The 18,603-nt window shown below is 34.4% G+C and overlaps 1 protein-coding gene across 1 annotated transcript; it reads right to left on the reverse strand.

Annotated features, from left to right (window-relative positions):
- Window positions 1–685: 685 nt before the first annotated feature.
- On the reverse strand, window positions 686–11,083 carry Nthl1 (Nth-like DNA glycosylase 1). Its single transcript, XM_067262524.1, has 4 exons — window positions 10,582–11,083; window positions 7,907–8,077; window positions 7,577–7,842; window positions 686–863 (listed from the first exon to the last, which is right to left on the reverse strand). Exons 1-4 carry the CDS (start codon window positions 10,906–10,908, stop codon window positions 740–742), a joined length of 888 nt encoding a protein of 295 aa, XP_067118625.1. The 5' UTR covers window positions 10,909–11,083; the 3' UTR covers window positions 686–739.
- Between the last annotated feature and the right edge of the window lie 7,520 nt (window positions 11,084–18,603).

Here is an 18,603-nt window from a genome sequence, read left to right on the forward strand (position 1 = left end):
AGTCATATTGTTGCTTTCAAATTTTAGCCTTTGACACTGGTCAATAGTACAATTTTTTCTTCCTTGTCCTAGCTTTCCTATCAGTTTTCATTAAAGTAAACCTGACAAAAGGTACCAAAAAAAAAAAAAAATTCAATATTCTAAAATTTGAAACAAACATGCTTGTTTGAATAAAAATAAGTATTGAATAACAAAGTTTACACTTAAAAAGGGTGAAATTTTGTACAGAGGATTTCCAAAACTGCATTACAGTGAAACCAGAAGTTGTGTTTTACGAGGGACATCTGTATGGTACATCACAATTCAAAGATCTTTAAACTAATTAAGCTCCCATTCTGATCTCATTTATTTTCAATCTGGAAATTGATGAGGTTAGTTTTAATGCATCATTTTCCTTCTAAAACCCGTGGCCGGTTGCGTGAACCGGCTACAAATTTGATCGTTACAAGCAACGAAATAAAGGACGGATCCTTCTTACCGACAGCTGGGATCGAGTATCTTAATTCATTTGTTCTCAATAAGTAATAATACTGTTAATTGTCAAATCTTGTGATTCATCTTCACTCATTTTACATTTTTGAAGAGGAATGTAAAGTTACTAAATATCCAAGTTTGAAAATTCTCTTTTAGTAGGCTCCTATATTTGTAGTATGTCTATCTTAATGAATAATCATAGATAATACCATTGTTATATACATTAAAAATATAATTTATTAAGAAATTTAACTGGAAAGAACGATTACAATCTTTTACCGAACGGACAGAGATATTTGTTCAGACACCGGGAACAATTTGGTCTAACCGGAAGACATATGGTCTGTCCAAATCCTACCAGAAGTGGATTGATCTCTCTCCAATGTTCCCTGGAAAAAACAAATTTATAATTATCATTTTTTAAAAATAAATTACAGATCTAAAACCGAGTAAATTCTCGAAAATAGAGGACGGCCGGATGGCAGCCTACTGCTACGAGGACCCGGGATAAAAAGAAACTAGTAATTTTTTGGGGGATCGGTCCCTCGTCGTCCGGCTGCCTTATCGTGGGTTTGCCAAACACGGAACGAGTTTGCTAAAAAGAAAAGAAAAAACGTCGTCATCCAAGAGTTAAAAAAAATTCTCGACTAGTAACTGGATAGTATTGAGAATTATTGGAAAATACATTTACATACGAGATAGATAAATTATTGGCCCATTTTTAAATTTAGTATTTAAATTATATACAGTAAAATTTGTTCAAAATCAAATGTGATGATACTAGACAGAATATTTAATAGAGAATTGTTTTTATTAATTCTAGTGTTGGGAAGAAATGGCAGTGTCGTATTGTCACCGTACTTTCGTTGTCGGGAAAAGTGTCTTAACGAAAAAAATACCGAAATTTTTCTCGTCGAGAAATTAATCGTATCCGAGCCAACGAGTTACGGCATTAATTACGATTTAGAATTTAACTGCCGTTAGAACAAAAAAATTCCACTTTAGCTAGCTGATAAGCAATTCATTTTCAAAACCTCCATTTCCAAGTTAGACAGATTCTCGGCTTATTTTATGTACGAAATCATCGTGTTCAAAAATTTATTTACCATTTAGACAGATTTTACTGCGCATGTTTACAATGCCTTAAAATAGTTCATAAAATTAATAAACAATGTTCAAAGTATATGATTTGTTAAATAGATTATATAACAAAAATGTCTCAAACATCTTACATGAGAACAAAAACCAGATATATTTCAACAATGGATCACAGATGAGAACCATAAATCCTTTAATAATGTCTCAAATGATTTAATTATTTCATTACTCTAGCAACAATATTTCAAGAGAATGAGAGAATATTTTTGACAAACATTTAACAAGCCATATGTTGTTCACTTTTCAAATACAACTACTCAATCTTATATACACTTGAAGGATATCTGGCAACTTCAAAGGATTGTCCTTTAAAATAAAGTTAAAGGAAAAAAACTGCATCCTTTCTTCTTTATTTCCATTTTTTTAATGCCCATGTTTTATAATGGCAGAGATGGATTTAGACACAGGCCTATATGCCTGTCCTTACACCAATATATTAATTCATATTCTTCCCCATAGAAAAATAATTTAAAATATTTAATGGTAAATCGTAAAGTAAAATTTTTAAAACATATTGTAAAAATATGAACAATAAAGAAATAGAAATATTGAAGTGTTCCTTGTCATCCTCACAGGAAACACCATCCACATTTTTTAGAAATTTATTTAAAATTTTTAAATCAAAATCTGTAAAAATATAAACAATGTTTAGTTATTAACTAAACAAACTCTTTCAATTTTAATTTTTGAGATGAGCTGGGTGGAGTGGAATTAATCATTTTTAAACGTTTATTAATCTAGTCGTAGAAATCTGGTGACCCTACGTACGGTAGACGTTCGTTAATTCGGCACCTACGGGCCAGAGTGGTGTCGGATTACCAAAGAAGCTTGCATTTCCACAAAATACGATAAGCTGTTAATACTTCTGATTTGTTTACATATGCTAAAGAGTACACATAAACAAATCAGTATAACGGTGCACCGTATCGTATTCAAACCGAAGACGGAGCGGCGTGCGACTGTACCGCGTTAATATATTAACCTGCAAAAATGTTAACGGACACGTTATTGCACAAAAAAATCGACGTCGACGATAATTCGCGCAAATATAATAATTTTTAGACGTATTTTGTCCGTAGCATTTAGCGCACCGCGTGCCTAATCGGTTTTGATTTGTGGGATAGTAACGAGTTAGATTAATCCTGCATCATCCAATTTGGCTACTTTTCATAGGGTGTTACTGGACATTTTTCATTATCAAATGCCAGATTAACAAACTTCTATTGTACTGTACAAGGTATGTAAAAAAGTTACACAGTATAAATACAGATATCCCTTGTACACATGGTACTTCTACAACACGGTTTGAAAATTGGGGATATCTCCCATACAATAAAACTTCTGGTCTTGCTCTAACACAATTTTGGAAATCCTCAATACAAAATTTCACAATTCTTTGTTATTTGATATTTTTTTAAATTCAATTAAGTACACGCGTCATCTCAAATTTGCCCACGAATTTTGGAATATTGAAATTTTCAATTATTTTGCACTTTCGTCAGGCTTACTTTAATGAAAACAGATAGTGCAATTTTCTTCTTTCTCATCTATCAGCCTGGTGTCATTGTTGTTGCTTTCACACTTTTTTTTTATAGATTAAGTAAACTTTACTGAAAACGAAGATTAAATGTTTTTAGATAAATGCTATTAAACTTTTTTTTAAACTGTAGGTAAGCAATCATTCGTAAAATGAACAAAATATGGCAGTATCTTTGTATCCGAACACAAATTTTGGAAAAAAAGTCGCTCGGTACTCGACCGAACAAACGCAACCCGCTAGAAGAAATTTTCGATTAGTAACATATTTTTTATTTTGGCATCCATAAGAATTTTTTATGATAAAAATAAAAAATATGAAAATGTTGCCGACTGACAAAAAGGCCGAGATGATAACAGTACTTTGTAAAAAGAAAAACAGCCCGATTTAACTAAAATTAATACGGTAGAGCGTCATTTATCCAAATCAATTGGGGACTGGGGTCGTTCGGATAACCAATTATGTACGAAAAAATATATTAACCTATCCCATGTTGGAATTTTTCTCCGTCAGGTGTCGCTTCGCATTGAATTTTTGTCGATTTTGAGCCTAACGAAAATTTTTATAATAATAATCGAGGCTATCGTATTGTTAAAAATTATTTCTTTATTTTGTACAAACAAAATAAATATATTGAAAAATATAAAAACAAAAAAAATTATATATTGGAATTTAGGTATTCTTGAAACCGTGTTTTCTTATATGTTGAGCATCAAACACAAGACCGTGTTATTTATTAAACACTTGGCACTTTTCCACTTCTATTAGTCAACTAATAGAAGTGGAAAAGTGCCAAGTGTTTAATAAATAACACGGTCTTGTGTTTGATGCTCTATATATTGGAAGTTAATCTAGTGTCAAAAACGTTTGATTCGGCAGGACACGGTCCGAATGGAACACTTTCGGTCGATTGGCTTTCGGATAAACGACGCTCTACTGTATTAATGCTTAATACGGTACTCTTAATTACAATTGTTAATTAATTATTGTTCGGAGTGAAAATAAATTATCGATTGCTTTAATAAACATATTTCTTTTAGTATTGTTTCTTGTTAAACAATAGTATACTTTTGCTAACTTCTGGAACATAACCCCACATTTTACATTAGTCTTTTGTTTCGATTTGCATAACGTGGCAGTTTTTCGGAAGATAACTAGCACACGTTATATGAGGGATAACTGTACTATGACACGAATAACTTATTTGGAACAAATATGGATCAAGATGAATAAAGTCCCAGTAACTGTGTCAGAGAATGAATCCTTCGCATGATCCTGAAGATGATCAATTTAATTCAACTGGAAAGATGCCATAGAAAGTTTTTTTATAAAGTTTAGATAATGTCAATTTAGTTATTTTAAGCATAAGCTAACTGCTGGAGAAGCTAAAAAAAATTGAGAGTAATTATAAAAGATATACTAAAGAAAGGTATGAGAATTTTTCGAGCAGAAACAGTATTTTCTGAAAAAAGATACAGTAATTTAATGGGCGAGACTGTTTTTCCCGTATTGTTTTATATTGCACTAGCCGTTACCTGCGGCTTCGCCTGCACGGATTTTGAAATTTGTTAGAAATAACCCTCCCTCGGTACTTCACTAAGATTCTCGATCGTCAGTTGTTACTAATTTGGCAAAATTACTGACTTGTTTGTTTCAAACTACGGACTGCTAATGCACCTAAATTTAAGTTTCAAATATTATGGGTTTCCGAGATACGATAAATCCGAGTTTAATTTTTTTTCGAAACATAAATGACATTATCTGAAAATTCCTAAAGTATAAATATTTACAGAAAAATAGAATTTTGGTTACCCCAGTACCTCTCTGTAAACCACGTTTGTGGTACTGCCTTTCGGGGCTAAAATTTCTTAAGCTTTAATCCTCTCCCTCTCCCCCTGCGGGAGAATTTCCAAAAATCCCTTCTTAGCGTGCATTCTCGTTGCGTATCCTGCTAAAACATAGTTAAAAACAAAGAATTGCATCTAAAATAGTACAATAGAAGCCATTGTTCGGGTTAAGCCTTAATCCTTCTCCTCTCTCCAGGGGGGATTTCGAAAAATCCCTTCTTAGTGTGCATTTTCGTGACGTACCCTAACTGTGCACCAAATTTCGCCTCTTTAGGTTCGGCGGTTTGCTCCGGGCTACGACGAATCGATCACCCGGTCGGTTGGGACTCGTAATTTTATATAAATAAACAAATGGTGGTTTGAATTTATAATTTCTATCTCGTCACTTTTACATTTATACTAACAGGCTAAATGTAAGAGAGATAAACCAACTGTTGAAGATGGGATATTTGTTCTGGAAATGATAATTCAAACATTTGGAAAGTCAAAAAATTTTCAGTTATATTCTTGTTTAGGTCTGTTTATGAATTTTTAACATTTTTACATGCAATTCAATAAAAATACATTCTTAGATATATATTTATTGAGTGTGTTTTGTTCATCTTGACTCTCTTTCTTGATCTATTTGAAACTGGTTGTATTTATAAAAGCATTTTAATCAACCTCTGATCATAGATTTTTTGCATTGTTGTACATATATTGCTGTCATTAAACCTTGCTGAAACATATTATTATTAGTTGAAAGATATACTGTAAATGATATAATCCCCATACAGATAATAGTACCTATAGTAGGATGTTTGCTGTAACTTGCGTGAAACAAAGCAGTAAAGAAGCCACCTCGTCACCGTACGCTAGAAAACCCATCTCCCTGCATTATCCGTCTCGTTATAGAAGCAGAATCGGCGTTCCAATAAAGCCGTAAACGTCCGTTAATTATTATAAAAGTCCGAGAGATAACCGTAAGGGGAAAAATACTGCTTTTGCAAACTATTTCTTGCAGAAGCATCCACAAACGTATAGCAAATGGACTATAGAACTGTTCAATACTTTGTATAGTTTAGTTTCTTTTTGTCATAACGTTGCTATATATCTAACCAAACGATAATAACGATACCCGAGAAAGCCAACATATTTAAGTAATTGAAAATTTTGTGTTACAAGAACAATAAAGAATAACAAGAAAAACACTAGGTTTAAATTCGGATGTCTACTTAATATCAAACATTTTATAGTTTATTTGATTAATAAGGTCCAAAAATCCAGATAGATTATTATGGCAGCCTCATTGATTAAATGTAACAGTAGGCTTCTTGTAGAATTCTTAAGATTGCAAAAGAATATAGCAAAATCTTAGCAGTTGCATTCTAAAGCAGGGTCGTTACATCAATTCCGCACATTTCTCCAATCTATCGAGCCGATTTTTTAACCTTCCACTCGCTAAATATCATCGAAACAGCCACCGCTTTGCACAGCTTTCAACTAAGAGAATTTCAAGTTGGATAATAATTTCCTAAATACAAATGCTACTGCAAGAGTTTGTTAGTACGTTGTCACTCGTGTGGATGTAGAAAAGTGTCTTCTGAGAAGTTCTGGAAGCATGGAACTTACCAATTTGAAAAAAATTAATTTGACAAATCAGACTACGACCTATCACACGAAAGGATTTACCTCAACAAGGAAGATTGGAAAAGCATTCTTAGACAATATATGGGATGATGATTGATTACAAAATGTAAAAGAATCTGTGAGGAGGAAGAATAAAAAAAATGTGTGAAACTTCCCTCTCCCAATTTTAATCTTCAAAGTGAAAATGGACATTTTATGTAATAAATTATGTAAATTGAGTTTTCAAAATAAACAGGGCACTAAATAAATATATAATTAATAAATGGGGCCTTTATTAAACAACAAAATTCTTTAATGATGATCAATTTTAAAATGGAATTTTATAATTTAATAAAACATTTTTCATTACAAAATAGGATTAGCCATTTTATTTGATGGCAGATCATTTCAAACAGCCTATGAAATGAATTTATATAGCCTTAAAATTCAAGTTACAAGCTTTCTAGAACTATATTTTCCAGAAGAATTTTTTTTTTATTTTTCTGAAAATGTTAATAAATATTCAAGAAAATTAAATTGTTTTACTAAATGCAATAATTATTAACAATTTTTTTGTAAGGATGTTATTCTTCTGGTATATTCTAAAACAGAATTTAAAGAAATTTACACCTTAATATAATAGTTACAAAAGGAACTTTTTTGACTCCACCCTATGGACACTAAGCAGGCCTTTTCTAAAGTTTATTATACATTCAGCCAGGCCCACAATAGGGCAGCTTGGAAAAGCCAAGCTGCCCTATGTGAGTCTGACATATTTAAGATAGACTGCCCATGAAAATTCTCAGGATCACCTACTTTGATCCTGGGTCCTTCAGAACGACAGGCCGACATCTGTGTCTCGGCTGTCCAAACAGATCTTAAAAGGTTTTAAATATCTACGAATTATCGGGTTTAAATTTTTTCCAAGAATTTAAACAAAAAAAGATCTTACCTAGGTAACCAACTTTCTAGCCGAACGCGAGTATCTTCGGGCGTGGAAGTCTGTTTTCCGACCCAGTGCAGGCGGTTGGCAATTCTGTGAACGTGGGTATCCACCGATATACCCACCGTTTTCTTCCAAGCAATCGACATTGCCAGATGTGCCATTTTTGGCCCGACACCCGGAAGCAGACGTAACTCTTCCAGCGTGTCCGGGATGTCTCCGTTATATTTTTCCGACAGTATTTTGGTCGTTTTACGAATATATTCTACTTTCCTCTAAAATTTGAACGTTAGTGTATAGAAGTATCTTTATATCTTTATAGAAAACTTTTAACTGTACCTTCCAAAATCCTACAGGATATATTAGTTCTCCCAACTTATCATCATTTGTTTTTAAAATATTTTCTACCGTCAATCCGTGTTCTTTGAGGCTTGTCATTGCTGCATACGTAACTTCATCTTTGGTTTGACTCGAAAGCATCAAGGATATTAATGTTTGATAACGATAAACCTATAAATGAATGAAAGTAATAATTTAAGTTTATAAAGGTATTAATGCATCTTTTTGCATTGATATCTTTGGTAATTAAATTATAAACAAAAGAATTATGCAATAAAACCTTGCACATAAATAATAAACTTAACAATGCAAGTATTACTATAGTTTTTACATCAATATAATAAAAATTAATCAAAATTTCTTTTGAACTTTAAATTTAAATAAACATTTTTATACTTCATTACATTAAAGCAATATATAAAATTAGTTAAGGAAAAATGTAAAAATAATAACGATTATACCAAAAATTTATAAATGGAATCGATTTGGCCTCGAACAGCTCATTTACTTAAAAATCAATATCGTTTAGTGAATATCCATAATATTTCATAGTAACCAGTAGTTCTTTACGCAAGATGTGACCAATAAGTTCCAAGAATTCTTTTGTAACAAATATGAACTGTTGGCAAGTATATGTTGCACTGCACCCCAGCAATAATCTAAACATTAGGGTGTTTGTACTAAATATCATCTCGGTGGCTCACAAGTAATAGAGAGGTACGAAGATGGGAAATCATCTGCGATGCCGGCGTTGCATTTCAAAATGTCACTTACGGGAGCAACGTGTGGCAATCAAATTTTATGTAAAAGTAGAAAAAATGGCCTCGGAAGTCCAAAGACTGCTAAGAAGCAACAAAATGGCAGTAAAAAGCACAGTTTATTCAACATGATGCACCGTGTCAAGAGGCAGTCTGTGAACCAGTATTTGGCCAAAATTGCGTTGGTTGAACATCCTCTCCATTTGTCAGATTTAGAGCTTTCCAACTTTTTCCTTTTCCAAAAACCGAAAACTCTATTGAAATAAGAAACATTCAAAGATATGGAAGCCATGTGTGAAAATGTAATAAGTGCTCTGAAAGCCATTGCAAAATCAAAGTTCCAGAACTGTTTCCAACAGCTCTAGAAATCCTGGAAAGTGGTAAACATGCCAAAATCAAGGCACTGAAAATTCCCACAAATTAAGAAAAATCAACAGGAGATACAAAATTAATCTTATTTATTATAAAATAGCACATTACTTTTGTAATTACAAAACAATTCACAATCTCCTTAAGCAACACCATAACCTGCTGAATGGACTTTAGACAATTGCTAGTCATAAGCTTATGCACAAGGCTGTTAGTTACTTTATTTGATGTCCAAATCCATTTACATTGAAAATTTTCTTCATTTTGAACAATTTTACCTGTTTTTTTTTTTTTCAAAATTCTTTTAACAACCATCCAATACTGTTCGACTGGTCAGAGTACCGGTGTGTTCGGTGGATTGAATTCTCTCGGAACACAGTCGATACTATTATCCCGATACCACTTTTTAACATCATTATAATACTGTAGTGACAAGTTTGAAGTCTGGCAAGAGCGGTGGCTTACCAGCATGTAGCTTCAAAAAAGGCAAAATTTTTTAAGACATTCTTTTAAAAGAAATGTCTTCAATGTCAGATGGCTTGCCATACCACAAATTAATTAGGGGACCTAGTCTTTTTCGTTACCTTACGGTGCTCCGGAGCATCTCGGCTATTAGAAGAGGTGTAGAAATCCGAACGGCAAGACGCTTTAAAGTTGGCAAAACAATATCTTATATCATCCATCACAATATGCTGGTACTTGGATAACAGTCATACAACTTGCACGATCTGGATTTCACTACTAAATTTTGTTTTGCATCCCGATCCGGAGCAGTCCGGGCTTCGTAACTCTTTGGTCCGACTTGTAATTTCACTTTCCGAACGTCGGGATATTTTCAATTTCAATAAGGTTCCGATTTTCTTTGAACAATTATCAAACCTTTCGCTATTTGTCAGAATTAAATTCCCCATTTACCACCACCCACCGCATTTTCCTTTAATAGTGAAGTTTTTCAAGGCTTTTGCAACTGTAGATTTTGGAAGTTTTACACTGTATGCAAGATTTTTACACAAAGACATGGATTTTTCACTATACACGTGCAAAACCAGTTTGCAACATTCCAATTCTGATGCCGACATTTGGAGTTAACGAAATGAAATGCTATTGTAATTTTTTATTTCATACATATACCAACTACCTTTTGTCAAAAAACTGTTAGCTCTAATTGTTGAATTTAAATCTGTACCCTTTATCTAAAGGAGACTACTTTAATGGTGATTCATTCTAAGTGGCAATAAGTGCTTTCATTTCTTTAATAAAAAATAATTCTTGGAACTTTTGATCACACTTCATATAATATTACAGATAGTAGGTAGCATATAAAATATAAAATCTACATCCTTCATTGAATGCACATTATGTATTTCATTATTCTGATAATTAATATCAATTTCATTATAATGATTGGTTTAATATCTCAATTAAATAGTTGCTTGTTAAGTTGTTATGGAAGTATTTCAGACTACAGAATTTAAGTTACAACAAATCTTCTGTACAATAGACTGTAATCTACAAAATATTTTCCAATAAACTAAAAGCATCACATACACAATCCGGAGCATCTTCATCTCCACATTTTTCAGCACCCATGCTATCAACCGGTGCATTGCAATTCTTTCTCATCTCTCGGATATTCTTCAGAACATCTTTCCAAGCAGGTGGTTCCCATCTTTCAATCTTATTGTCTTGTTCATTGCAAGTAATGCTAATGTGCTTTCTCTTCTTTGCTTTACTTTTCTGACTATTCTTCTCTAAACTCAAATTTTTACTAACCGATTCAGAATTCTTTTCATTTGATTCTATTGATTTTTTATTTGATCTTGTTAACATTCTCAATAAACTTGGCAATTTTAAACTACAAACGGGTTTAAACATGTGAAATCAAACATAGAACTAAAAATTCTACAGTTTCGGCATGTTTCTTTTAAACTTTTACCCAATTTAAACCAGAACTATATAATTGACGACAGTAATTCATATAGAAGGATGTGTAATTAAACTAACTGAACAATTCAACTGCAACTTAAACTTAAACTTAATGCAGACTGATTCAAACACGGTTATAAAATCCCGCCAACACTACGGGTAACGGTTGGGCAGAAGCCACGTGTTTTATTTACTACAGCGCCACCTAAAATAATATGAATTTTGAAATGTAAGGAGCAGTGACGTATTAAAAAACAGAAATTCTATCTATTACTAATTTATTATTTTTAAATTAATATTATTATTAAATTTATAAATATAATTTTATTACTTTTATTAAAATTATATTAAAATTCAATAAAATTTTGATTTTAATTTTTCGATTCAATATATTGTGGACAAAGCGTGGCCGCTCCGAGTAATGGTGTTCGAATTTATAATTTAAGTAATTTTGAAATAATTCTAATTTTACATATAAAAAATAAATTAAGATAATAAATGCTTAATTACTTACTTCGTAATTTACAAGAAGTATTTATAAAAAAAATTGGTTAATGTCAAGGTCCTTTTTTTTTTTTTGTAACTCTTTCCGCCCAGTGGGCACTAAGAGGGCCTCTTATAGCAAGCCCATTATGGGTTCGGCCAGGCCCACAATGGGGCGACCGGGTGGTGAGGGACGGGGCCCGACATATCCGAACGGACCACCCCCGAAAAATTCCTGGGGATTTTTCGACCCATTCGGATTCGATCCCGGGTCCCCCAGGGCAGCAGGCTGCTAACCTTGACCGCTCGGCCATCCGGCCGCAGATGTCAAGGTCCTAGACATTGGGTTAATGTTACCTTAGGTAGCCAAGATGGCGGCTCGTCTCTAATTCCAGCAAAGAAACAGTGGGACGCACGTTCTAACCTAACCTATTCTAATAAATTACCATAATTATTAGCAACCAAATTATTAGCATAGGTTAGGTTAGAACGTGCGTCCCACTGTTTCCTTGCTGGAATTAGAGACGAGCCGCCATCTTGGCTACCTAAGGTAACATTAACCAAAAAATTGTTTAGTATTTGGGTAGAAGCGATAATATTTCGGAAAACACAGTCGAACCTGCAATAATGACCACCTTTAAACGGCGGCCATTTTTTCCTGAAACGTTTCTTTTTAAAATGCTTTCGAAATAACCTTCGACAACCGCCACCTCCAAACAACGGCCATTTTTTACGTTTTCTTCAGTGGCCGTTTATCAGAGGTTTGTCTATGTTTTAATTTATTAATTTTTCTATAAAAGTTTTATTTAGAAATAATAAAGTATAATAAAATTAAAATACACGAATCTACATTTATGCATTTTTAAAAGCAAAGATAGAAAATTTGATAATCATTGGAGTGGCGATGCTGCATTCGGTCACGCTTTCACTACAAGGCACTGAATTCTAACATTTGCTTCCTACGAGATGCGGTTTCTATTTATTATTAGATAAAATTGGAAAAAAGGAATTAAAAACACACAAACTGAAAATTATGCTCAAATAATTTTGTTAATACAGTGGTACCTTGGTACTCGAATATACTCCGTTTCAGAAAGAGGTTCGAGTACCAATATGTTCGGACTCCAAATCATTTTTTCCCATTACAAATAATGTAAAATGGATTAATGCGTTCCAATCCCCAATTGATTCGCTAGTATTTTTTTATTGTTTCTTTATTCTTTAAAATAGTCGATATCGTCGACTTAGCCATAGAATATTGGACAGCGAGATCCGAAACACGCACTCCATTTTCGTGTTTAGCAATGATTTCTTTTTTCAGTTCGATTGTTGTTCTCACTGTTTTCCTTTTCACTCGACCACTTTCACTTTTATTCTTCTTGGGACCCATGTTTAAGGGCTAATAAATCAAAAGAAAAGGATGCTAATCCAAAAAATATGGCACAGCCTAAGTTAATGTGCATGCGAAACAATGACTGTCTCGTAAAGACCAACAACTGCCATATTATCGGGCTAGCAAATGGCTATAGTAATATTAATAATTTAAGATAATTTGGTACTAGAGGTAGGCGTTAGGCGTAATCTCTTGCTAAATTTAATAATTAGAATTTTAATTAAATAATTTAAATAAATTTAGGCCTAACTGGACTGTCTCGTAACTGACGCCGCCGCCGTGGCGTCGGCGTCGACTTGGCAGGCTTTCCCGTTCGAGTACCAAATTTTGTTCGGGAACAGGGGCATTTTTTTTTCGAAATTTTTGGTCGGGTACCGATTTGTTCGGGCTTCGAAACGTTCGAGTACCGAGGTATGACTGTATTGCAATTTTATTGCAGGATATTGGTGTTTGAAATCGGGAGTTGACCCAGAAGGAGCACGCAATGTATTGCTTCGTGAACTCGATTTTATGACTCGTAGATGAAGTTTTAACTTAATCCACAAGCGAGAGGACCGACTTTCCGGATCTAAACATATAAAACGCATTATTTCAACTTCTAAAGAAAGCCTAAATTGTTTGAAACTCGGTCACATTTCGTTCCTGTTTATAGTTAGACAGACACGAAGATATTTTTAGATTGCACAATGCAAATACAACTGTTTTTGTGCTTGGAATCATAATAAACCCATCGCGCTTTGCGAAACAGTCTTATAATCCTGTACTCATTAATTTCGTTTCTTTGGCTCGTGGGGTAGACAAATCGAATTTCTTTTATCTACGTGGGTTAGGATACAAAACTGTTCTCGTGGCAATAGTCCAATTTAGTTCTTCTATAGTATTCTTTTACAAATCTCACTTATGTGAATACCGTAAAAATTAATTATATTTTTTCATAAATTATAATTAACACATCTTATATTTAAGCATTCAAATCAATTAAATGTTTATTTCGAGTGAAGAAATGGAGCACAAGAATTCAAAATGGCGAAGAAGAAGCGCTTGAACTTTGATCCGGGAGCGGCTACTCTGCCGGTTTTCTTAACAATCTTTTCTATCTCACCTTGAATACAGCTCAATTTTCTCGGAAATTAAAGGCATTCCGTATGCGGCTCCATTTCTATAAAATTTATTGTAAAAGTCGAACTAGTTTCGTAAAAAAAATTCACGAATTTCAAAATATATATATATCAGAATAAGTAATAATTTCATCAAATAATAACTAATTAAAGACTTTTAATTAAAATTTTAATTTAAAGTATTTTAAAAAGAAATTTTTCGGGTACACAATATTAAAATTTCGATATTTTTAGATTTTAGACAAGTTTCGAAAGTTGTTTTTAAAATTTAGGGGGCGTTCGCACATCCAGTCTGTGCAAACACGACCCTAACCAGTTTAAGATTATGTAATATTTAATTTATATATTTTTTCCCGAAAGTTTCTTATTAATATTCGGTTTTGCACCAAAAACGAAAATAAATTTATAAGATTATTTTTGGGTGGCAGCACTAGAAAAAACATCTGATAAAAAATGTCAGCGAATCCAATTTTTAAAATGGCGAATTCTATCGGAGTCATCGTCATCCAACCGGAAGAGAAATTTTAAATTTATCAAACACTTATAAACGACTTTTAAAATTAATCGGCGTGTTTAATTGAAGCATTTAAAATTCGCGTTTTATTTTTTCTTGATTAATATTCGGCTCAACAATCACTCGAAGCGGGTCACGTCTCGCGTTTTTCAAACCCGAAATTTTGCTTCTCAATGAAGATATTTCTAAACATATTTTCATTCATAAAGTGTGTATCGTGTGCCCTACTTATCTATGTTAAAGACTGCGAATTCATCCGCGGAAAAAGTTTTTAGCTAGAATTGCAAATTTCGGCATATTATTACTTTCGTGGCTACAGAAACGTTTACTAAAAAATGTTGGCCTTTTTCGTATTTAAAAATCGTAAAAAAGCTTAATTACTCCAACATTTTAAAACTATCCACCCCGCGGGCGCTAAGAAGGCCTCTTTTTAGCGCGTCCCTGTGGATTCGTTCCCCCGGACTCACAATAGACGGCCGGGTGGTTAGGGACGGGCCCGAAAAGATCCCGGGGCTTTTCGATTTATTCGGATTCGATTTTGGTCTCCGGAGCGATACGACTAACCTTAATCGATCGGCATTTGGTCAAAAAAAAAGTGACTACGGAGAGTGCTTCCCGTAAGTGTTCCATATTCTTTCTACTCCTCTCGCTTTTCTCCGCGCTTTTCCTCTTTGTATTATATTATTGTCTCGTTATCTACCAATCTCTCCGTTTTCATCTTACTCGTCTATTAATATTAATCTCGTTTATTCTTTAGCCTCCTCTCGTATTCCTATTATTTCTTAATCTTATCTTTTATGAATTTCCCTTATTTTTAACCCGACTTCGCTCATCTACGAAGATCCTTTGTCCCTTCCTTGTTTTCGGAGGGTTTCCATCACCCGTCTAACGCCTAAATAGGGACAAACCCATAAACAGTCCTCCCGGGAGTCGTCCTCCATTGGCAAACGGCCCGCGTGTGGCATTACGCCATTACTCCACTCCACCTCCTTTGTCTTTTCTTAACTTTTTACGAACTTCGTTCGTTTCCGTCTTCCGTTTTCATCGTATCGTTTCTAAAACTCTTCTCGTTTTCCCGAGAGTTTCCTTTATTTCTTGCAGTTCTTTTCGGTTTTCCTCGTCTTCCTCATCTCGCCCCCATTAACATTTAAAAGATTCATTTTCTTCCTCTTCGAGAAAATCTATGTACATTTTCATCAAAAAGCTTGTAAATTCTATTACGTTTCGCTCGGAAAAATACAAGATACCAAAACAACGAGGCGAAATAAATATTGCGAAGGTCGAAGGCCGGCTCGACGACTCGTCGATTCTAACGTCCCTTCGGGCTTATCGACTATTAAAAGCGGGTTTAGTTCCGAAACCACTCCACTAGTTACAACGAACGGGTCGCAGTTCACCCATCAAAACCAAACTAATTATCGGAGCGACGCGTATTCCGAGGACGTATCTCGACCGGAACGACCCTACTAACTAACACCGAGCGTACGAACTGAATTTTAAAGCTTTATCGTAAGGGTTATTCTTTTCGAGACGATGAATATTCGCGTTAAATTAGAAATAATCTACGAGCGCGAAGAGCGAGAAAGAAGTGGGAGGAGCCGGCCAGACTTAATATACGACACGCCTAATGTATATAAATTGCTAGACGAGATTCCTAGGAAGTAAAGAAAGAAAACAGCTGGAGAAACGGGTCGGCTCGTGCTCCCGACGTCTGTATTCCTCGTCAATATGTCGCGTTTACTACCCCCGGAAGGAAAATTTTTCTTCGTTGTCTAGCGTAAGAAGTGTACTCGAACGCGTTACTTCTGGCAATATTTCGATCTAAGGCAATCCGGTATCGTCCGATATTGTAATTTATCGGCTAATTATAATATAGAAAAAGGCGAAGGTCGTCGTAGGAGGTTCTGGGAAATGTCGTACGAATAAATGCTCCGGGTGTAAACTCGAGGTGTAGCTTGTTTTGACGAACAACTAGGAAATGGCGGATAAATAAATCCGTAAGCAAATAGCGCTAGAAAATATACGAACAGATTCGATAGGTAAAAAAGCCACAAAGAACTTTACTTTTCTACCCGAGTGTCTCGAATTACGCGATTAAAGAGGTCGCGAGCTTGTGTGAAGGATGTAATCGCATTCCGAGTGACATTAAGTAAAATATTAAATTAAAATAGACATATTTCCCGTTTACTTATTTAATAAACTAACGAGAACGTGGCTTTTCTTTAATTAAATCTAAACAAATTCGATTTTTACGGCTTCGAAATTAATTATCGAGACACGATATTCGGACAAAAATCCACTTTCTCGGTTCGAAAGTCGGTTTAAACCAAAGAGAAGTTTTGTACGGAAAAATGGCATTTCAATTTGTTAAAATTATAAAATTAACGAGTCGTTTAAGTCGGAGAATGCCGGAAAGACACAATATAATTTAGGCCTATTTGATTTTACACCCGAGGGATCCGGAACCTTCGCGTTCTTCTAATTTAAAGTAATTTCTTTCGTGTTTTAAATAAAATTTTGTTATATTTACGACACGATTCTTTCAACGAATTACTTAAAATCAATCGTAGATCCGTAGATACGTTAATTATCATTATTTCTGTTACTCCGACGATAGGAACCCCGCGATTATTCGAAATTTTTGAGGTGGCAAACGTATCTTCGCTATCTTCGTAAAAATTAAATCTTTAATTAAATAAATTTAAATTAAAATTTGCTAATTTATTTATTCGAATTAACTTAAATTCTATAAAAATGGCCATTTTTTCTTATTCGAAACGGGGAAGAGCGGCGCGACGCTAAGCTCGGACTCGTCCTTTTTCGGCCACACGAATGCCGACCGGTGTAATTTTTTGGAGCCGAATTTATAAAACTCTAACGTTAATGGCGGCTTCCGAACCTCCGGGTTAGACCCGGCAATGCCGTACCGTAGGATCCGTTCCGGTTCGTTAGAATTCCGTACGCGCGAGATAACATCTAACACCCCGAAGATCGAATCGCGCGCTTCGGCGTAGTTTATCATAAACAAGGTCTCTTCGGACGTTTATCTTCCCGTTTATAAATAATGGAATAACGTAACGGTTACGAGACCCCAAAAAACTCGAAGAAACTTCCCTAAGTTGGAGGACAAATTTAAATTATTGCTATTAACCGAGCTATTTACGATGATATATGGCGAGGACGCGTCCGTTCGAACTTCCTTTCGCTCCATATATAGAAAAGGGACGTTTAAGGCGCGGAGTTGGAGAGATGCCAGAAGATGGCGGCTCACGAAAGAGGAATTTGTTGTTTTCTACGGATTCCGAAACTTCATAAATTACCGCGCGCAATATGTGTCACGGTTAGCGGACGTGTGGGGGAAAGCGAATGAGATCCGTAACGACGTTGCGCTACTTTTTATTTCGTCCCGCGTCGAAACTGGAAGTCGTCTTCCCCCTCCAGCTATACGCATTTCTCTATTAATATTCCGCCACATTCGCGACAAAAAATGAAAGAATAACGAAAATTTATTTCTTTAATTCTATAAAAATTCGGGAATTTTTCGGGTTTTAAACCCCGAATCTTAATTTTGAAATTTTTGGTATATTACTTAAAAGCTGCCCCGGTGAATAAAATAAGGATTTAAACTTCTCGATTCGAATACATAATTTGAAAAATGGCGTAGCCCGAAATCGGCCAAGTACTCTATAATTAACCGAGATGCGAATAATTTGATTTCGGTTTATATTGTTTTGTTCGGCATCGGTTTAAACAATGTAGATACTTGCGCAATTTTATAAGGCGATTTATTCAAATATTTATGAAATAACGCCATTATTGTACTTAGCGAAAAATCTCGAAAATACAGCAGAAGAGTTTCTTAATCAAAAATGAAGATTTTCCACGAAATTCTTTTATTAATGAGACTTTAATGCCAGAACCTTATAAATTTAATAAAAATGTAATTAAAGTTGCGAACAGCTTTCGAATCTTCGCGGTCGGGGCAATTTCACGCTTATCGAAGCGCGCAGTTACGATAAGTAACGGCCGAATTGTAACGTCGAAAGCGCGAAAACTTATTCGTAAATGCATCCGGGTTTCGTTTATCGATCCGAATTTGGCATTTATGTATAAAAAAGGCAAATATAACCCGCGGA

The sequence above is a fragment of the Centruroides vittatus genome, unplaced genomic scaffold (genome assembly GCF_030686945.1).
Source record: "Centruroides vittatus isolate TY-2023 unplaced genomic scaffold, ASM3068694v2 contig_15, whole genome shotgun sequence".
NCBI classification, from domain to species: domain Eukaryota; kingdom Metazoa; phylum Arthropoda; class Arachnida; order Scorpiones; family Buthidae; genus Centruroides; species Centruroides vittatus.

Coding starts and splice junctions, on each gene's coding strand:
- Nthl1 (XM_067262524.1), bottom strand. CDS start 10,908: ATGTTTAAACCCGTTTGTAGTTTAAAATTGCCAAGTTTATTGAGAATG. Junction 8,078..10,581: donor ATGAAGATGCTCCGGATTGT/GTATGTGATGCT, acceptor ATTCATTTATAG/GTTTATCGTTATCAAACATT. Junction 7,843..7,906: donor ATCCTGTAGGATTTTGGAAG/GTACAGTTAAAA, acceptor TTCAAATTTTAG/AGGAAAGTAGAATATATTCG.